This window comes from Rhinolophus sinicus, linkage group LG01 (genome assembly GCF_036562045.2).
Source record: "Rhinolophus sinicus isolate RSC01 linkage group LG01, ASM3656204v1, whole genome shotgun sequence".
Classification (NCBI taxonomy): Eukaryota; Metazoa; Chordata; class Mammalia; order Chiroptera; family Rhinolophidae; genus Rhinolophus; species Rhinolophus sinicus.
In genome coordinates this window covers 172,134,620-172,156,816 of record NC_133751.1, presented here as the reverse complement: position 1 = coordinate 172,156,816, position 22,197 = coordinate 172,134,620, and the positions used below count along the sequence as shown (strand labels likewise).

The 22,197-nt window shown below is 36.2% G+C and overlaps 1 protein-coding gene across 6 annotated transcripts in view; it reads right to left on the bottom strand.

The window, feature by feature from the left end:
* Nucleotides 1-676: 676 nt before the first annotated feature.
* Nucleotides 677-22,197, bottom strand: part of MYO1B (myosin IB) — a 171,819-nt gene continuing 150,298 nt past the window's right edge. For all 6 annotated transcript variants that reach the window (XM_019740730.2, XM_019740732.2, XM_019740734.2 and 3 more), the window contains 7 exons: nt 21,486-21,560; nt 19,966-20,100; nt 18,001-18,107; nt 8,752-8,884; nt 8,239-8,391; nt 6,809-6,936; nt 677-1,993 (listed from right to left, as the gene is read on the bottom strand). In XM_019740730.2, coding sequence (XP_019596289.2) covers nt 1,870-1,993; nt 6,809-6,936; nt 8,239-8,391; nt 8,752-8,884; nt 18,001-18,107; nt 19,966-20,100; nt 21,486-21,560 — 855 coding nt within the window. In that variant the 3' untranslated portion in view covers nt 677-1,869. The remainder of the gene's footprint in view (nt 1,994-6,808; nt 6,937-8,238; nt 8,392-8,751; nt 8,885-18,000; nt 18,108-19,965; nt 20,101-21,485; nt 21,561-22,197) is intronic.

The following is a 22,197-nucleotide window of genomic DNA, read 5'->3' as shown; positions in this document are numbered from 1 at the left end:
TGATGATCAATAGGGGACAAACACATAGTGCATCCATACAACGGGTGACTATGTATGCCACTATAAAAAGAACGAAGAGCAAAAAAGGCAAAGTAAAGAACAATGCCTATAACATGTTAGCTTTTGTCTACTAAACAGGAGGGAGGTAAACATCTATATTTTTATTGCCATATATGTATAAAGTAAGGCAAAGCAAGAAAACTATGGTTAAATTTTAGAGGGGCATAGAACTCAGCAGGTGACTGATGAGGTGGAGAATTTGTATTGTATATCTTTTTATACCATGTGTATGTATTACATACTAGAAAAGAAAAAACAAAACACAAACACCTCTCTGTTCCAAATTTCTACTCACCTATTTCAGGAACCATCTATCACTTTAGGTACAAACAGAAGAAGACTGAAAGAAAGTCATTGTATCCTCTCTCTGCACCAATAAACACAAAGGCTTCTGAGAATTTCTTTATGGAAGCAATATTTTTAAGTACAAAAATTAAAAGAAAATCCCCAGAAAATACTTTCAATGATTGTTTCTGGTTTATAAATGATAAGTGAAATTCAATTATACAGAGAACATGAAATGTTTGGAGTGCAAAGCCTTTCTGTGCGACAATATATTGACACACAACATAAGAACATAGCTTGAAGTACAAAAATACAGTTGTGATCCAGGAAATGGCACCAAATTAGAACAGTTTTATTATTTAACATACCATTGTATATACATTATCCTCCCAAATAAGAAGAAATTTGATTCCAAAGTTTAAAAAGTAGCTTCCAAAATGAATCCTTATTATAAATTTGAAGGAAAAAAAAAAAAAGTCCTGCAAATTAACACAAACAATTTTGATCCTTGATTAAAATATGCACCCTGTACCGATCACCTCGCTCATACAAAATGTTTACTATAAATAAAACTTTCAAAAAAGATCTTGGATGTTTATTGCACATTGTATAGAATGTTTGCCTCTATCTGAAAGGCTTTCAGCCCTCACTGTATTAGCTGTTTGAAGTACTTACTCAAATTTGGGTGAAAACAACACTCTATAGATATTAGCATATATAGGATCATATATGTTTACCAGAAACAGGAAAATATAACCTTAGTGGACTGCTTCTGTCACTTTTTCTAAAATAAGAATGAATCTGTTTTCTAAGCAATTACAAGAGATCTAAACAAATTAAAAGTCCTGTTCAAATGTCAGTTTTTTCTTTTCAAATAGAAATCACACGTAGAGCCATTTTACCCAGTCATATAGTTCTACTTCCTAGGACCAGCCCTTTTTGAAGTATATTGTTAAAGTCACACTACAGGATTTCTTTCTAATCACGCTGTCCATCATCAACAGTTACTGTTTTGGTCTCAACATTTTCAAGTCCTCTTAGCCATAGTAAAGCCAGCACAAACCAGCCAGAATGCAGTGGCCTTCAAAATAGAACAAGTTCCTCATAGCTTTTCAAACCATTTAGTATAGTGCCTAGCACAGAGCAGGCATTCCATAAATATTGGATGAGTGAATGTACTATCTTTTAGGACCATTTCCTATACTTAGATGTATTAATGATTTATGAGTAATATGTTGATTTAGGGTACACAGACCTAACATGATGACTAAACAAAGAACACACATGACATGGCATAGACACTGTTAGTTTCTACAATCCTGTCCCAGGACAGAATGTGCACTTTAAAGGTTAAAACTATTCCAATAATAAAAATTGATTAGTCAAATAGTTTTATTTTGCCAAGGGACTTTAACGGTGTTAGCCTTTGACAATTCCCAAACATACAATGAACCCCAAATAAAACAAAACCAAATTGCACTATTACAAAGAAACAAGTCCATGAAAGCAGAGAGGAGGCACCAGTTAAGGAACAGCAACTTCAAGGAGACGGTTGTTTTTTCGTTTGCACGTTGGGACACTCCCATTTTTCTGGTTGCCCTGAATAAACTTCACACATACTTTATCCTGTCTGAACTGCACCAGGAACCTAGGAGAAAAGAATAACACAAATTAAAGTACACACAAAACAGCTGATGATTACACTAACACTAGCTTTTGTTTTTTGATGGATATTGATGTCGACAAGCATTCCTCCTTTCCATTCCATTAGCACTTCTGTACGTAGAACTGTATCATCAGGTATTACATTGCATTTACTTCCAGCAATCATCATTTAGCCCTAAGGAAAACGAAGTTCTTTAACTCATCATATCAGTAAGATAAACGGGGTAAGAATAGAAATTTCCATGTTTCAAATGCAAAGACCAACATGCCATTTTTCCATTTTTCTTCATTTTTGCATAGCAAAATTATAAACTGGGGGAGGTTTCCTATTAAATAACCAACAAATTGAGAAAATGAAATCGAGAATTTCAGAAAAAGAAGGGGTCTGGAGATCCCACAGACTATGGTTTTTCATCTTTAGTTACTCAGATACAATTTTTCTCATATCCATACATTATGCTAATAGTTATTTCCAGCTTAAATAAATGTATTTCAAAATAGTGGTGACCTACAGATGATAAAGATACAAGTTTGATCTGTCACTTGTTTTAATACCCATTTAATATATACATAATTTTAATACCCATTTAAAATATACATTAAGTTATAAAATTTTAAAAACCATCAGTGTACACCAAAAGCCAGTTCTTATCCTACCATTGGGATGTGTGGCATACTGTGGGAAACGATATTCTAGCCCAAATCTTCCCTTTCAGAGATAATCAGCGGTCAAGTTCCTGTCCATGAGATTATGTGTCACACCTTCCTACACACACACTGACAGCTTCCCCTGGGCTGGGTGCTGTGAGGGACACCGGGATGTATTCCATGAGGTCCCTGCCCTCAGGATGACATTAGCGGGGAAGCATGAGAGTAGCATGGCTGGACCAGAACCTGGCCTTGCCCATTTCAAAGCCAGTGCTCTTTTCTCCCCACCGTTAGACTCAATATAATGTCACCAAGTTTTCAGTGTATTTCTTAGGGAACAGATTTCTGAGTCACTGGCATCCACGACAACAAGCAAAGACTGAAACAACTCTGCTCTGTATACATTAGTCTCAGTTTCAAGGCCTGAATAGTCCACGTTTTGCAAACATCATCCACTGGAGTGAAATGTGATACATAAGCTTCTGATTCATCGGTTGTTTTAAAATGATAGTTATTTCTGAGCTTTTAAATGGGTTGTTTTTTTTTCAACTTGAAAACACTGAAAAAGCTTTAGTTCCAAATTCGCCTGTCTGGGATATCTCTCTGGCATGTATATATACTCTTATCTATGTGTGTGAAAGAAAAAAAGAAAAAACATCTTTCAAGTTTAACACAAATACATACATTGTAAGAATCAAATATTTTTATATTTTCAATTCAAAGTCTACTTGCAGTGTAACAAATGTATAAGGAGCTCTTTTCCCAATAACTTTAGCATATGTGGGCTGTCTCCATGTTCATACTCCAGGATCACGATTCACTCTAAAAATAACAACAGCTAAAATTTGAGTATTTACCATGTACTACACTATTCTTAGTAAATTAAAATATTAAAACACAACTTTAAAACAATCCTATGAGGTAAATACTCTTATTTATCTGTAATTCATAGAAGATAAAACTGAAGCATGGCCCACAGTAAAAAAAAAGGAGAATCAAAGAATTATCTTCCAGCAAACAGTTAACATTGAATGCACTATTTCACAGCATCAATACCAGTTACAACTTCACAGCAAAAGGACTGTGGATTAGCTGTTCGGGTTTAAAATATTCAGAGACAATTGTATAACTTAAATTAATATATATGTATGTTTGTGCGTGTACTATATGTATATATGCGAATACATGTAGTACAGGTAGTTTTAAAATATTTAATGGAACAAATTCACTTTAGTTTTCGATATATTCAGAACTTAATTTTTAGAAATACTACACTTTTTATTTAACGTTCTCCTTAAAAGGCCACCACTTACAGTTTGAACAGTTTGGAGTGTAAGAGCTGGGAATTACAAAGCAGTTGAGTCCCTGGATGAATTCAATTCTCGATTCTAAGCGTTAAACTACAATTCTTGCTGTGCACGTTAAAACCGCTGGAAGGAATAAACAGGACTTTGATTCTGCTCCTTGTAAACTGACATTCAGTTTACCCATAATGATTATGGAGATGGGGTTTGTTAGATTAACGACTTCTACTTCTGAAAAGGCTGCACTGAGGAAAGCACACACTGAACTGAATGCTGTTGAAAACATTGCCCTGTACAGCTGACAATAAAATGGACCAAAGCCACTTAGGGCTAGAAAATACATCACAGGCACTCTTGCCCAGGACTTTATAAAATTTTGTTTAAATTTAAAATGCACCCCCAAAAGATTATATAACCCTGCGTCCACGCTCCCACAGGTAACGGAGGAGAGGCTTGGGCACCTCGCTTGGCCTTGTGTTTCCCCGTGTTGCCTGGCAAGGGACCACGGGTGCTATGCAAGCTTGTATCAGCTCTTTCAGTTTTAGAAGACCAGTCAATAGTCAGGAATTGGAGAAGGACAGGTGTTAGGGGCTGGTTTATAATGCTACTAAACATTGGTTTTCTTCATGTGGCCACACTGTAAATCTTTACTCAGACAGCATGTTTACTGAAAGCTTACATAGCCAGAACATCACACACCCCTCTCTGTGATAAGGCAGAGTCCCCGATGCCCAGAAGCAAGCCATCCTCATCAGTGTTGTGTAATCGTATGCCTCAGTGCCTCAAACACAAACCGTGAGAGCCACTGGAGGGGTTCTGTGGTTGATTACATTTGAGAAACACAGCACATGCTCTCCCAAAGCCCCTCAGGAGAGTCATAATGTGCAACGAGATTGCAGAGGCTCTGAGAAGGGCTGTAGTAAAGAAAGATTGTTAATTTGCACCAGAGAACACTTTCTTCACAGCACACCATTTATTAACATCCTGCAAAGGCAGTGTTCTTAGAATACTAGTTTGGGAAATGCTTAAAAGTAGCAATCCCTTGTGGCCTGGCTGTTGGTATGATACTTTTCTGTAAAGACAGCCTAATTAATCTAGTCGGCCAATTACAAACCTACTTCATCCTTATACTAAAGAGCTTTTGCATCTGGAATATATATAATCTTCCATGATAGTGGGAATTAGCAGTCCCACCCAACCAGAAGTCAAACATCCCAAGTTATGAAAAATTTCAGCTAAAGGAAGTTTACAGCTCTAACAGATCTACCAGGTTAAAACCTTAACTACCTGGAACCCAACTAGCCATTATCTTTTTTCCTAATACTCTTTGTTTTGTGAGAAAGGACATAAAAACAAGAAAGTTACTTAGTCCAAACTGTAATTTCCAACGCAGAGTATACATGAAGGCCAATCTCCCATCCAATCTAAACACCATTTTTAGTATACAATGAGAACAGACAATAACCAAGGTCTATAGATCCTAATACATCAAGTAGAGTATGTTTGGCTTACAAAAGGATAGGTATGGGTGTGTACTGGTTTTGGAAAGACTTTTAGAAAGAGATGAAATAGATTAGGCTGGCAAAATCTTAATCAGAAAATAAAATCATTTCCTGAAAAATCTGGTTATGCAATTTTACAATGAAAGTATTTAAGCATATAGTAAACAATCTGTTGAAAAGTAATCAATTCAGTATCAAATAACATAGTAACTCAAATTCATATGATCTTCTATTGATAGATTTAATAAATGGAGGGATGCTCCAAACTACATGCAAATAATGTCTATAATTAGAGCCCTAATGTAAAGTAAAAAAGGCTAATTTCCAATGTATGCAGTCTTGGTACTAGTAAACCCTTGTCAACATACAATGCTTATTCTATAATTCTAACTGTCTATATGTGAAAATAAAGGCATCTCAAATATAACACATCCAAAACCACACTCTTTTTATTTTACCCCACCCCGTCTACCCTCAAACCTCTTTCTTCAAGTGTCATCTATTGTAGTAAATGGGATCACCATTTGGGCTCAGGCCCAAAACCTAACATCGAATTTGTTCACAAGTCCTCTTGTTTTCCTTCAAACTACATTCGGAACATATTTCTCACTACCTTCCTCTCACACCCAGGCCTAAGCCATATCATCCTCACCCTACACAGCTCAGAAAAGCTCCTAACTATTTTCTCTGCTTCTATTCTTGCCTCTCTATAGTTACTCTCCACATCGCAGCTAAAGTGATCTTTGAAAATAATAAATCAGATCACGCCACACCCTTGCTCAAAACCTTTAATGGCTTTCCATTATCCTCAGTAAAATCTCAACTCCTTACCTCAGCTTCCAAGCTCCACATGACTGGTCCCTGCCTCTCTCCCCAGAGTCTTTTTATTACCATTTCATTCTGCCACAAAGTTCACTCATGTCTCAGGGCCTTTGCACCTGCTGCCTCCCTGCCACAGAAGGCATCTCCCTAGATTGTAGCGTGGCTTGCTCTCTTGATTCCAGTCTTGACTCAAAGGTCACTAAAAAGAGGCCTCCCTGATCTCCTTATCAAAAATAACACCCTCTGATCCTTAGCTTGCTTTCTTCCTCCCTCCATAGCACTTGCCACTAACCAAAGTCATGTGACCCACTTATTATTTTATTAGTATATATCTGTCTCTTCCACTAGGATGTCAGATACATAAAAGCAGAGACCCGGTCAGTATCATTCACTGCCCATCCATCATCTAGAACACATGCCAGACATATATTCCATACCTAATAAATGAATACAATCACATCGCTCAACTAAAACAATAAAGCTGAAAGTTAAAAGGTATATTCAAGTAATTCATGAACATACTCATCAGAAATTTCAATATTGAGCTTCTGTTTGGTTTGGCTGAGAGTCGTCCGATAGAGCTTGGTGGCCATTTCAATCAGGTGATCACTACTGAAGAGAAAGTCTCCTTTACTAGCTGCTTCAGAGCCCTAAGAAGACAAACCAAGAGTCAGACTATCATAATTAAAGACAGCTTAGAAGGCAAATGTTTGCAGGTTTCACTAAAAACGTATTTACAGCCTCTTTAAAACATCAGCTACTGGAATCCACTCTTCTGAATAAACAATTACAAAAGCAGTACGTCTTTCAACTTGCTCAGATCACCTTAGTAAGGCCACCTAACCCCTCGCTACCCAAAGTTGTTCCAGGACCAGAAGTAGCATCTGCATCACCTGGGAGCTTGTTAGAAAAGCAGAACCTCAGGCCCTACTGCGGCTACTGAACATGAACCCACAACAATATCCTTGGGTGATCTATTTGGGCGTTCAGGTTGGAGAAGCACTGACCTAACCCATTAACTCATTCTGAAAGAGCTGCTTACAAAAACTCCTCAGGGATTTGGTTAAAAAAATAAGAACAATAACACTTCCAACAAACATCCTAGGGCAGTGGTTCACAATCTTAGCTACACAGGGGACTCATTTGGGGAGCTTTTGAAGAATAGGATGCTTATGTCCCATTCCAAGAAACTGATTTGGTTGAACTGGGGATGTGACTTGGGCATGAGCACTATTTAATCTGTAATGAAGGTTCAACATCACTGTGTTAGGATTTGATATACTCCCTTTCGGTTAAGATTCACAGCTGGGAAAATGGGCTGAATTAAGCTTACAGTATTTTTCCTAAGTTTAGAATCAGCCAGATAGGTGCACTATTAGCTAGATGTATGACCCAAAATATGATTAATATTTGCTGGCATCTGTTTACTCAGTGACTATTTATTAGGTGATGGGCATTATGCTAAGCACTATACAAAGTATTTCATCTAATCCTTGCAACACTATGAAGTAGGTACTATTATCCTCCCTATTTTAAGGACAAGGAAAATTAGGTAGGCACATGAAAGTTAAATGACGTCGCCAAGGTCATTGGTTGAGCTAAAAGCACAGAACATTAAAAAATCTTTAGGTCCAAATTATTAGGCAGTTGTTTTATTGTAGTTTCATTCTTTATTTAAAAACCCCCAAATTAAAATGAACAAGAAGACATTTACTAAGTTGGTGTATAGAAGAAACAACAGGAAGGAGCATACTTTACAACACCCTGATAATGAATCGTACTCAATTATTGAAAAAAGCCAACCCTGAGCTTTTACATTGGCGTGAATATAGCCAAAATGTGCAAATCTGTAATAAGGATAAACTTCAAGTAATAGGATTATCCTATGTGGCATAATTAGAGATTAGACAAACGCAGAAACCTTTCAATCAAGTCAACAGTTGAATCTTTACCTCTTTGAGGTGGATGGCGAAGAAGCCATCATTTTGTGAGCTCATTGATACTTTGGTCACATCCACCAGGGGAACTTCTGACTTGATTTGTCCAGACTTTTGATCAGCAAGAAGGAGATTATTATTTGTTAAGAGGAAAATCCGAGATGTACTCTAACAAAACAAAACAAAACGAAAAAGGATGTAAAACCCAATGATCAAAAATACTCAAAAATGGCCCATGACACTAAAGCCATTAGTCATTTACAGAAATTCACATTTTATTCCAATCTTTCGGTATGCACCCCTATGTAAACTAAGAACACACTAAGGGACATAGGTAATATTTTTAATTCATAAAAATTTCAGAAAACAAGCAAAATTCCACCAAGGCTTAAAGGGAAGGAAAAATAGCTCCCTTCACAGCAACTGCTGCTGAGAATAAGAAATACAAATGTGAACATTCAGAAAACTAAAGATGATTGTCCCAACTGATAAACATTTCTTGCAGTTCTTCAGGGTTAACATTTTTACCTTCCCATTTGCACGGTTAATTTTGTTCACAACTTCAGCAATGATAATCTTTTCTTCAATGGCATCTTGGAGTTTCTTATACTTGGGATTCTTGTTGATTTCCAGGTAAGCCCCTTGGAATGGCTGCCCAACACTAAAGAAAAAAAAAGAATTCGCTCATATTAGAAACAGTTTCAAATGGAAGCACCACTGGAAAAGATAACAGGTCAGTTAATTCCAAAGAGTGTATGACAACTTCATACAATGTTAACTTATTTCATATATTATATACATTATATGCATACTTGTCCTAAATATATGCTGGACTAAAACCTATTTCAAATATATTTTTGATGTGCTCATGGCATTTGGTAGGTAGGACTTTGATAAAAATCGTATCACATGGGACAATCAAGATAGAAATCACTCACAAGAGCAACAACCAAGAGCCAAGTGCAGGGCCTCCTATGAAGGAAAAGACAATTCTTTCTAATCTGTTAATTGACAACTGCCCACAAAAAAATGTATTAATGCCTTTAAAAAATATATAGCAATGAAAACAAGAGCACAAATCATTACCATCACCTGATCCAAAGAAATATTTCCTTTTGTTGAAGAGTAAGAAAATCAATAGGCCTTCTGGGGAAAAATGGGTCCAGAGCAACCACTTTAGAAGAAAACTATAGAACACTTAATATTATCTTGTAAGTCTGGCTATAAAGAGGCAATATATGATAGAAAAATCAGACCTCTCCCCCTAAATGGAGAGAAGTGGCCAAGCTAAACACTTAGAATCAGAGCAGTTTTCTTTCAAACCACATCTTACAAGAGACATAATCATGTCTACAGCACTAAAATATTGATTTCGCTAAAGATTTGCAGACTCTCTCAGGGCAGCTTCTTCAAAGACATCAAAACAAACAAAACAAAAAAACAAAACACCCAACCCTGCAGCTTCATTTTGAGCTATAAAGTTCTGGCAATTTGCAAATACAACTTTACATGCTTGCGTTGTGGGTGGAAGATCGGGGAAGAAAAATCCATGTAGGTGGCCAGTGTTCACAGCTCCCAGGATAGAGAAGGCCAACACCCATGAGTGTTGCTGCTTTACACAGTGGTGGGACGGTGAAGTATTCCACCCTTAGACTGCTGTAAGGTGAGCGCGCCACCATCCCTAAAAAATGAAATAACACCCTCCAAAAAACTTGGCTTGACATTTACATTTTTTGTTGTCGTTCATGTTTAAAAGTGTGTTTAATAAAAAGTGCTAAGAGCCTTTGAATTTGTTTCTTCAAAAATGCATTTTTCTCTCTCCAGTTTCTGAAGAGTCATCCATAGGGAATGTTAATTAAGGAGGTTACTCTACAATTTAAAAACATACAAAGAAAACGTTAAATAAAATTACTTGCTGGAGAAAGCAGAGACACAATTTTCCTGTTTGAATACACTGTTGTATATAGCAGGCACTTGGGACGACTTTGAATTTAGATGCTATGTTTGACTTAGGAAAGCATAAACCAGCTCAAGCCGCTTATCAGCTGATTGAGGAAGCTGTGTCATTTAAAACATTTAAGCACAATGAATCTGGCAATATATGTTCTTCTAATCCTTTAAAAGGAAGAGCTTTCTGCCCAAAGCCCCATACTGGTCGCAGCCAGCCGTGGTTCACTGTGAGGCCACCCCCCACCCCACTTGTCCAGCACGCAGGTCACAGGCAAGGCTGACATTGACCTGCATGGAAACCCCTCTCAAAGAGACACCAGAAACAACACACCCAGACAACAGCTTCAGACCACACCAGAGCACTACCTGGCTAGCCCCACGAGTGGCACACACAAACGGTGGTCTTACTGGTACAAGAGCCCATGGGGGCAATTCTCCTCTGAGGGGTCAGACCCCACAAAACAGCTCATACACTGTGGGCGTCACCAATCCTCACAGCCAGTCAGCCTAAGAGTCAATATCACCCACTGGTGCCAAAAGTAATCAAGGCTCAACTACAACAGGACTACACACACGAGGGACACTCCTGGAACACACACACAGGAGATCAGGCAGACTGTGCCATTGGACTACACAGAACATATACTACATAAGGCAACTCGGCAAAGACTGAGATACATAGGAGATATATCTAATACATAGAAACAAACACAGAGGAAACAAAGAAACATGTCCCAAATAAAAGAAAAGGAGAAACCTCCAGAAAAAAAACACTAAATAAAATGGAGGCAATCAACCTACCAGACAGTTTAAAACACTGGTTATAAGAATGCTTAAGGAACTCACTGAGAACGTCAATAAAGTGACAGTAAGCATTAAGACGGACATAGAAACCATTACAAAACACAGTCAGAAGTGAAGAATACAATAACTGAAATGAAGAATACACCAGAAGGAATCACCAGCAAACTAGACGAAGCAGAGGATCGAAGCAGTGATTTAAAAGAAAAGGTAGTAGAAAACACCCAATAGGAACAACAAAAAGAAAAAATAATTTTTAAAAAATAGGCTAGTTTAAGCGACCTTTAGGACAACATCAAACACAACAACATTCACATCATAGGAGTACCAGAAGGCCAAGAGAGGGAGCAACAGATTGAGAACTTATTTGAAGAAATAATGATGGAAAGTTTTCCTACCTGTCAAAGGAAACAGACATATAAGCCCCGGAAGTACAGCGTTCCAAACAAGATGAACCCAAACAGGCCCACTCCAAGACAAATTATAATTAAAATGGCAAAGGTTAAAAACAAAGAGAGACTCCTAAAATCAGCAAGAGAAAGACAACTAGTTACCTTTAAGGGAGCTCCCATACACTGTCTGCTGATTCCTCAACAGAAACTTTGCAGGCCAGAAGGGAGTTGCAGGAAATACTCAAAGTGATGAAAAAACAAGGGCCTACAACTTAGACTACTCAGTCCAAGGCTATCATTTAAAATTGAAATAGAGATAAAGAGCTTCCCAGACAAGAAAAAGCTAAAGGAATTAATTAACCAAGCCTGCACTACAAGAAATATTAAAAGAACTACTTTAAGAGAAAGAAGGGGAAAATCAAATAAACAAACAAACATCAAAAATATGAATAGTAAAATGGCAATAACTATGTACCTATCAATAATCACTTTAAACATAAATGGATTAAATGCTCCAATCAAAAGACATAAGGCAACATGCTATAGAAATGATCTCTGAAAGTATAGTGGATGGGGGAAGGGGGGGTCGACACAGTGTGAGGGATATAAATGATAAATGTCTAACTATTACATTGTTTTGTGCACCTGAAACTAATAAAAAAAATGTAGATAAACTATATATATATATATATATATATATATATATATATATATATATATATATATATATATAAAAAGACATAGGATAGCTGAGTGAATAAGAAAACAAGACCCATACATATGCTGTCTAAAGAGACCCACCTCAGATTGAAAGACAAACAGACTGGGATGGAAAAAGATATTTCACACAAATGGAAATGAAAAAAAAAATCCTGAGTAGCAATACTTATATGGGAAAAAATAGAATTTAAAATGAAGACTATAATAAGAGACAAAGAAAGACATTACATAACAATAAAGGAATCAATCCGACAAGAGGACATAACCTAAGTAAACATTCATGCACCCAACACAGAAGCACCTAAATATAAAAAACAAATATTGACTTACATAAAGGCAGAGGTAAACACCAACACAATCATAGTAGGGGATTTTAACACCTCACTGACACCATTGGAAAAACGACAAAATCAACATGGAAACAGCAGGGTTAAATGACACACTAGACTAGATGGATTTAATTGATATTTTTAGAGCATTTCACCGCAAAGCAGCAGAATACACATTCTTTTCAAGTGGATATGGAACATTTTCCAAGCTAGACCACATGTTAGGCCACAAAACAAGTCTCAATAAATTTAAGAAGACTGAAATCATATCAAGCATCTTCTCTGACCACATGGTATGAAACTATAAATCAATCACAAGTAAAAAACCTGAAAAACACACAAACGCATGAAGACTAAATGACATGCTACTAAATAATGAATGGGTGAAAATGAGATCAAAGAAGAAATTAAAAGATACCTTGAGACAAATGAAAATGAAAACACAATGACCCAAAATCTATGGGACACAGCAAAGGCAGTCTTACGAGGGAAATTCATAGCAATGCAGGCCTGCCTCAAGAAATAAGAAAAATCTCAAATAAAAAAATCTAACTTTACACCTAAGGGACCTGGAAAAAGGACAGCAAACAAAGCCCAAAGTGAGTACAAGGAAGGAAATATAAAAATCAGAGCAGAAACAAATGAAACAGAGGCAAAAAAAAAAAAAAAGATCAATGAAAACAAGAGTTGGTTTTTTGAAAAGATAAACAAAATTGAGAAACATTTAACCAGACTCATCAAGAAAAAGAGAACCCAAATAAATAAAATCAGAAATGAAAGAGGAGAAATGACAACAGACGCCATAGATATATAAAAAATTTTAAGACAATACTATGAGTAACTACCCTATTTCCCTGAAAATAAGACCTAGCCGGACAATCAGCTCTAATGTGTCTTTTGGAGCAAAAATTAATATAAGACCCGGTACTATACTATATTATATTGCATTATATTATATTATATTATATTATACTATACTATACTATATTATATTAGACCCGGTCTTATAGCAAAATAAGACCAGGTTTTATATTAATTTTTGCTCCAAAAGATACAGTAGAGTTGATTGTCTGACTAGGTCTTATTTTGGGGAAACACTGTAATGAAATCGATTCAGTAATCAACAAGCTCCAAACAAACAAAAGTCCTGGATCAGATGGCTTCACAGGTAAATTTTACTAAACATTCAAACAACAATTAACACCTATTCTTCTCAAACTATTCCAAAAAAATTCTAGAGAAGGGAAGGCTCCCGAGCTCATTTTACAAGGACACTATTATAACTGATCCCAAAACCAAAGACATTACAAAAAAGAAAACTATAGGCCAATACTCCTAATGAACATAGATGTAAAAATCCTCAACAAAATATTAGCAAACCAAATTTAGTAATACATTAAAAAGATCATATACTACAATCATGTGTGATTCATTTCTGGTATGCAAAGTTGGTTCAATATTCACAAATCAATTAACATGATACACCACACAAACAAAATGAAAAATAAAAATCATGTGGTCATATCAATAGATGGAAAAAAGAAAAAGAAAAAAGAAAAAAAAAAAGCCCTTGACAAAATCCAGCATCCGTTTATGATAAAAACTCTCAACAAAGTGGAAACAGAGGGAGCATATCTCAACATAATAAAGGCCATATATGACAAACGCATGGCTACCATCATACTCAATGGGGAAAAGCTAAAAGCATTCTCTTTAAGATCAGGAACAAGACAAGGATTCCCACTTTCACTTGTATTCAACATAGTACTAGAAGTCCTAGCCACAGCAATCAGACAAGATACAGAAATGCAGCCAAATGGGAAAGGAAGAAGTAAAACTGTCATTATTTGCAGATGACATGATACTATATATAGAGAAGCCCAAAGATTCCACCAAAAAACTATTAGAACTGATAAATGAATTTAGTAAAGCAGCAGGATACAAAACTAATATTCAGAAATTGGTTGCATTTTTATACACCAACTATCAGAAAGAGAAATTAGGAAAACAATCCCGTTTACAATTGCATTTAAAAAAACAACAACAACCTACGAAGAAATTTAACCAAGCAAGTAAAAGACCTATGCTAAGAAAATTATAAGGGTGGCCAGTTAGCTCAGTTGGTTAAAGCATGGTGCTAACATCAATGTTGCTGGTTCAATCCCCACATGGGCCACTGTGAGCTGCAGCCTTCTTAAAAAAAAAAAAAAAAGAAGAAGAAAGAAAAGAAAATTATAAGACACTGAAGAGAGAAATTAAAGATACAAATAAATGGAAACATACACCATGCTCATAAACAGGAAGAAGTAATATAGTTAAAATATCTATACTACCCAAAGCACTCTAAAGATAAAATGTAATCCCTATCAAAATACTAATAGCATTTTTCACAGAATTAGAACAAATACCACATCTCCCGGAAAATAAGACTGGGTCTTATATTAAGTTTTGCTCCAAAAGACTCATTAGGACTTATGTTCAGGGGATATCCTCCTGAAAAATCATGCTAGGGCTTATTTTCCAGCTAGGTCTTATTTTAGGGGAAACACAGTAATCCTAAAATTTATATGGAACCATAAAACACCCGAATAGCCACAACAATCCTGAGAAAGAACAAAACTGGAGCTATCATGCTACCTAATATTAAATTATACCACAAGGTCATAGTAACCAAAACAGCATGGTATTGGCATAAAAACAGACACACAGATTAATGGAACAGGATAGAGAGCCCAGAAATAAATCCATGTCTATATGGTCATTTAATCTATGACAAAGGAAGCAAAAATATACAATGAGGTAAAGACAGTTTATTCAATAAATGGTGCTGGGAAAACTGGACAGATACACACACAAAAATGAAACTGGACCACCTTCTTACACCATATACAAGAATAAACTCAAAATAGATTAAATGTAAGATGAGAAACCATAAAACTCCTCGAAGAAAATACGAGTATAGGAAGTAAACTCTCAGACGTTAAATCTTTTTATTGATATATCTCCTAGGCAAGGGAAACAAAACAAACAAACAAATGGGACTATATTAAACTAAAAAGTTTTTGCACAGCAAAGGAAACCATCAACAAAATAAAAAGATATACTAGTGAATAAGAGAAAATATTTGCCAATGATATATCTCATAAGGGGCTAATATCCAAAATTTATAAAAAACTCATGCAACTCCACCAAAAAAACAAACAATCCAATAAAAAAATGGGCAGAGAACATGAACAGACATTTCCCCAAGAGGACATACAGATGTCTAACAGACATATGAAAAGATGCTCAAACGTCACTAATCATCAGAGAAATGCAAATAAAAACCACAATAAAATATCACCTCACACCTGTCAGAATGGCTACCATCAATAAATAAACAAACAACAAGTGCTGGCGAGAATGAGGAGAAAAGGGAACCTTTGTGCACTGTTGGTGAGATTGCAAATTGGTGCAGCCACTATGGAAAACAGTATGGAGGTATCTCAAAAAATTAAAAATTGAACTACCTTATGACTCAGCAATTCCACTTCTGTGTATTTATAAAAAAAAAAAACCCCAAAACACTAATTCAAAAAGATATATGCACACCCATGTTTACTGCAGTGCTATTCATGACAGCCAAGATATGGAAACAATCAAAATGCCCATCAACAGACGATTGGATAAAGAAATTACAGTACATATGAGTGGGGGAGGGAGTGACAAAACAATGTTTACACATGACTTCTATTCATCTTTTGTTACCGGTATATATTGAGTATTACAATTTTAATACAGTTTTTTTCCTTTCTTAAAATGTATATACATTTTTTTGGCACCCTCTGTATATACAATGGAGTACTATTACTCTGTCATAAAAAAGAATGAAATCTCACCATTTGCAAAAACATGGATGGACATAGCGAGTATTATGCTAAGTGAAATAAGTCAAACTGAGGAATACAAATACTGTCTAAATACTATCACTTATCTATAGAATAGAATAAACAAACAAACAAAACAAATAGACTCAGACAGAGAGCAAACTGTTGGTGGCTAGACGGCAGGGGAATTAGGGGGATGGGTGAGAAAGGTAGAGATTAAGTAAAATTGGTAGTTACAAAATAGTTACAGGGATGTGAAAAACAGTATGGGGAATATAGTCAATAATACTGTAAAAACTATGTATAGTATCAGATGGGTACTAAACTTACTGGGGGGATCACTTCATAAATAATATAAATGCCTAACCACTATGCTGTATACCCAAAACTACCATGTTTCCCCGAAAAAAAGACCTAGCCGGATAATAAACTCTAATCTTTTGGAGCAAAACTTAATCTAAATCCCAGTATTATATATTATATTATATTATATCACATCATACTATACCATATTATATTATACCATACTGTACTAAACTATACTATACTATACTATACTATACTATACTATACTATACTATACTATACTATACTATACTATACTATATTATATATTAGATCCGGTCTTATATTATAGTAAAATAAGACCGGGTAGTATATTAATTTTTGCTCCAAAAGACGCATTAGCGCTAATTGTCCAGCTAGGTCTTATTTACGGGAAATACGGTAATATAAAATAATGTTGAATGTCAACTATGGGTAGTAGACTTCTTGGGATTATCACTTTGTGAGATGTGTAAATGTCTAATCACTATCTTATTTTGTACACTTGAAACTAATAATAAAAACAAAAACAAAAAGGACGAGCTTTCAAATGTGTGAAGACACAGAGAATAAAATACACCATATGTAATACATGTGAATATGATTAGCATATAATGCATTTTTATTTCTAGGCCACTCGTGGGGAGGAACAAAAAATTGTTATAGATTTGGCTTGAAATTGTGCCATCGGTTTTTATAAATACCAGATGAAAAGAGGACAGGAATTCTGGGGAGCAATGATGAACTTGGGAAATGTAAGATAAGGAATCTTCACCAAAGACTTCCCTTGGCCAACTTGCAATCGGTGTTGTTATTTCACTGAGTACTTGACATCTACAATAAAGGAATCGAACTTGCTGCACAGAACACCAAAGTCATGCACAAAGAGTTAGCAGACGGAAGGCCACCACAGACCAGTGCTTAAACAACACTCAGAAAGGAACAGACTGGCTCACTGTTTTCACTGATCTTAAAAAGGAGATTTCTGACCCAGCCTCTTAAACAAAGCAGGAAGACTAGAATGGTAATTACAGTATATGGCCAACAGAAATTGGACTAGTCTTAGAAAACTATGGAAAACTAATAGGAATTTGCAATGTAAATTTATATTAACAGAATATACAATTTTTATTTTAAATCACGACTTCTAATTTAGTTAAGTGTTCAAGCTAATGCCAATGGAGTAAAACCAACTAAGGTAATCTCATTTCATCAGTATGGAAGCTGCTGCTCCACTGTGTTTATGTTACTCATATGTAGCTGCTCATAAAATAATTCATAAAATTAAAACTCTCTCATGCATTACCCCAATCAAACTCTACTAGAAAAGACCTACAAACATATTTGAGAGACTTTTAAAATACTGATTTTATGAGGAAAGCAAAGCCATAATACCTAGATGGGTATAAAGCCTTCTTGTCTTTGAAGAGTTCACTGGCTTCTAGTTTCTCTTCATAAATAAGTTTCTGCTGGTCTGTGAATTGGTCCCTGTATTTTTTACACTGTGAGATATGAAGAAAAGGGAGAAAAAATGAGATATTGTTTATATAAATAAATCATTACTCATTCTTACATATAATAAGCCAATTTAACAGCAGCAAGAATAAGAGTAAATGTGTATGAAACATTCATTTAAAAGGCCAAAAGCATTTTTCCTTTGTGGGTTTTATTGCTTATTCTGCAGAACTTGGGAAACTTCAAAACATGCAAGGGTGCTGCTGGCCAAGGCCTTGCCGCGTGGACTGTTTCCTCCCACTATGATGTCAGTCCCTGGACATCCTTCAGATCTGAGGCTGCCGCGCTCTTTTAAGAGATTCATAGTAAGAAAAACATCGTACAGCACAACCCAGTGCACACATTTACACAGACAGTCAATGACACAAAAGCTTCACAAAACAATACTTACGTATCCTTTCAAAATGTCGTGTACGCTATTATTTTCTATTCTATTCTATTTCGTTTAAAAATGTTGGTGGTAGCCTACTAAATTGATTTCACAACCCACAAGTGTGCTATGCCCTGTAGTTTGAAAAACACTGTTCCAAATCCCCCACTACCATTTTACAATGTGGACATGAGACCTCAGAAATCTCCTCTTCACCCCGATTCTGAGATTGCACGGAAAGGAGACACAGGGTAGTGGGAGGAGCAGGGCCGGGTGTTTTCAGATGAACGCCTAAGAAATTCAGTTACAGGTGTGGTTGAGAACCACTGACATTAACTGTACAAAGGAATGCTAGCACTGCCGTCCACCCTTTCAGGAATAATACAGCCCTCTCATTTTCCAGCTCCCATCGAGGGAGATAAGGGTGAGATTCAGAGCCAGCAGAGAGCAGAGGCAGAGCAGACCCCCAGCGTGAGCAGCTTCCCACTGTTATTTTGGAAAATGGTTTATGTCAGACTCAAAAGGGGAGATGAACATCAAAACGTTGGTAAATCTCTCGAAACTGACGAAGTTAGGGAACAGATGTCAAAATCCAGTTCCACGTTTTCTGCTGGTACAAGCATTACATTAACTAGTGATTGATGTCACTCTATACATACGTGATTTTGGTAAGGAACAAGCCTACACTGCTGGGCGGCAAAGAGTTTCCCAGATGTATCCATCAATCATTCACTTACTAGATATAAGGCTTTCAATCTAATGTTTTATGATATCTGATACCTATATGTGTTTAGTATTCCATTTCTCAACTAAGTTATTGAAATAAGGTCAACATCTATACAAGCACCCCATGTACCCCATGTTAGGCAACACCTAAATTACATGTTATGCTCTGATGTAAAATTAAGTGAGCCAAAATACAAGCAACATCAAACATATTTTCAGCTTCCCTTTAATCCAGGTAGAAAGAAATTGTAATGTCTTTGAGGGGATTTTAAAGCTTTTTTTCCAGTCCATCAAAATGTGTGCCCGTGTATGTGTTCAATAAATCTTACAAAAGTAAACTCATATAATTTGCAGAATTTAACTACATTGTGTGAAGATGTTCAAATTTAATTATTTCTATCTTCTATAGTAGTATTCCTTCAGCTAGGATGGAAAAAACAAACAAAACTGAACTACTTGAAAGCAACTGGAGTATGAAAGGGAAAGACAGGGCAGCCATGCTCCACCCTCCCCACCACCACCTTTCCAGCCACGGAGGAGAGGAGACCACCAGAGGGACCTGGCTGCTCTAGGATTTCTCATGGGAAGCCAAATACAATGCATGACTCAAAAATACCAAAGTCCTCAAGTAATTCTCCTCCAGGCTAGAGGAAGAATGTGGTAAAATCTGCTTCTGTATAACACCTCTCATACACTCAAAATATATGATAAGACATCCCTGAAAAAACATAACAAGACATTTTTTTTACCCTCCACAAGTGGAAAATCCTTTTTAGCTCTTTGTGAGTAGAATCCAAGAATAGGTAAGGTCTTGATGGCCAATTCTTGTCTATTGGAGATAAGGAAGGCATCTTATTTTTCATTTCCAAGAAGTATTTTTGCATCTGCATTGGGTTTGAGAGAAAATACCCGATGAGTAAAATATACCAGAAAACACATTGTTTTACATAAACTGGAATCAAACAAAGCAGTCTTTAGTGGAATCCAGCAAGTTCATAAAACTGTAAATCCCCCGGAAAGTCTCCATTCCGCTCTTCATACTGGTTGAGGAAATCTGAGCTCTACCAAATGGTTAAGAGAAAAGAACGTAGTACCACTAATACTACACCAGCTAATGCTAGAGAGCGGTACTGTTTTAGCCACTAGTCACGAGTGGCTATTTATGCTCGTACATGTTAATTTTAAGTAATCAAAATTAAATAAAGTTAAAAACCTAGTTTGTCAGTCAAATTAGTTACATTTCAAGTGCTCAATAGCCACGTGTGGCTAGCGGCTACTCTACTGTACCACAAAGATGTAAAACATTTTCATCATTACAGAAAGTTTTATTGGACAGCACTGCTCTACTTAACATGGGTCAGGCACTGTAAGAGCTTTATGTCACCATTCCATTTTAATCCTTACAACAACCCTATGAGCTTATTGCTATTAATAGTATTATCATCCCTATTTTACAGATGATGAAATGAGGCTCATAGAAGTTAAGGAACGTGCTCGAGTCACACATCTGTAAGTGGCAGAGCAAGCTGACTCCAGGGTCTGCACTCTTCACCATTACAAATACTTCTCTGTGAGGCAGAGGGGACTTCAGAATCCATCCTGGTAGAGTGGCACAGCCTTGCTCTCCTTCACCCCTCTACCCACTAACTTGTTTGCGAACCTTGCCTTGCTGCAGCAGTTTATAGGGCAAGACCTCGCTATTTCCCCCAAATTCCTAACCGCCAATGGGATGACATTAGGAGATGGGGCCTGTGGGAGGTAATCATGTTTAGACGAGGTCGTAAGGGTAGAGCTCCCATGATGAGATTAGGGCCCTTATAAGAGACAGGAAAGAGCTTCTTTCTCTTTCTCTCTGCCATGTGACAAAAACAAGAAGAGGCCCTCACCAGAACCACACTACGCTGGCAGCCTGATTTTGGGTTGCCCAGCCTCCAGATGTGTGAGAAATAAATATTTATAATTTAAGCCACCCAATCTATGGGATTTTTATTATAACTAAGACATCTGGCTTTCTTGACTTCACTCACTTTCCTCAAAGTATGTTCTCACTGTCAAATAAAAACCTTTTATCAATTATATATGGACCACAGATAACTCTTTTTGATACAGTTCTGCCTGAACTTGAAGGGAGATGATAAAAAAGGTCACAATCTCTCAGTCTCAGAGTTATGATTTAACTATTACCAAGAAAGTCACAAATTATTGAGTTGATCTTATTAACTACTTAATCCAGTAATGCTAATGAGTCATATATAAAATGTAAACTTACAATTCTCTGAATTGTAAATTCATAAATTTTCTTTCCAGCATTGGCTCTGAAGAATTTCCTGTACTCCCTACGTACCTTTAAAAAGAAGCAGAATACAGCAGTTAAGGTGTGGCCAGCAGATGCCCATACACATGATACACCTCTATTAAAAATGAAAATAGGTGAAACAAATAAACTTATAAGTGGCTCTCTGGATGTAGTAAAACAATTGAAGCCTAATGGAACAGTGAATAGTGAATTTTAAGTCGGAGAAAAAGAAATTAAGAGATGCAAAGTGATAAGACCAGACTATTTTGATGTTTTAAATCCTCTAAACCAGTTTTTTAAAAACCTGATGATTTAATGAAAGACATTTTCAGGCATAGCTGCAAACTTGTCATAAATCAAAATATATTTCAGAAAAAATTACGTAAGGTAATTTTTATTTCAAATTGTTCTGAAAAGTCAAAACACGCCTGAAGAAGTATGCTGCAGCTTTTGCTGCAGTTTCTAAAAGCCTTACACATGAAGATAGGATTTCAGTACTGTACACTGAGAACTGAAGGTGATTAAAAATAAGAATTAAAAAAAAAAAAGATTTGAACTACCATTATCTCCTAATGGCATTGATTTTTTTCTCATCCCTACTCCTAACAATCTTTCTACTGTTAGGAGTACTTAAGACAGCACTTAAGACATCAGATCACAGTTTCAAGTTTACCTATTTCTTCCT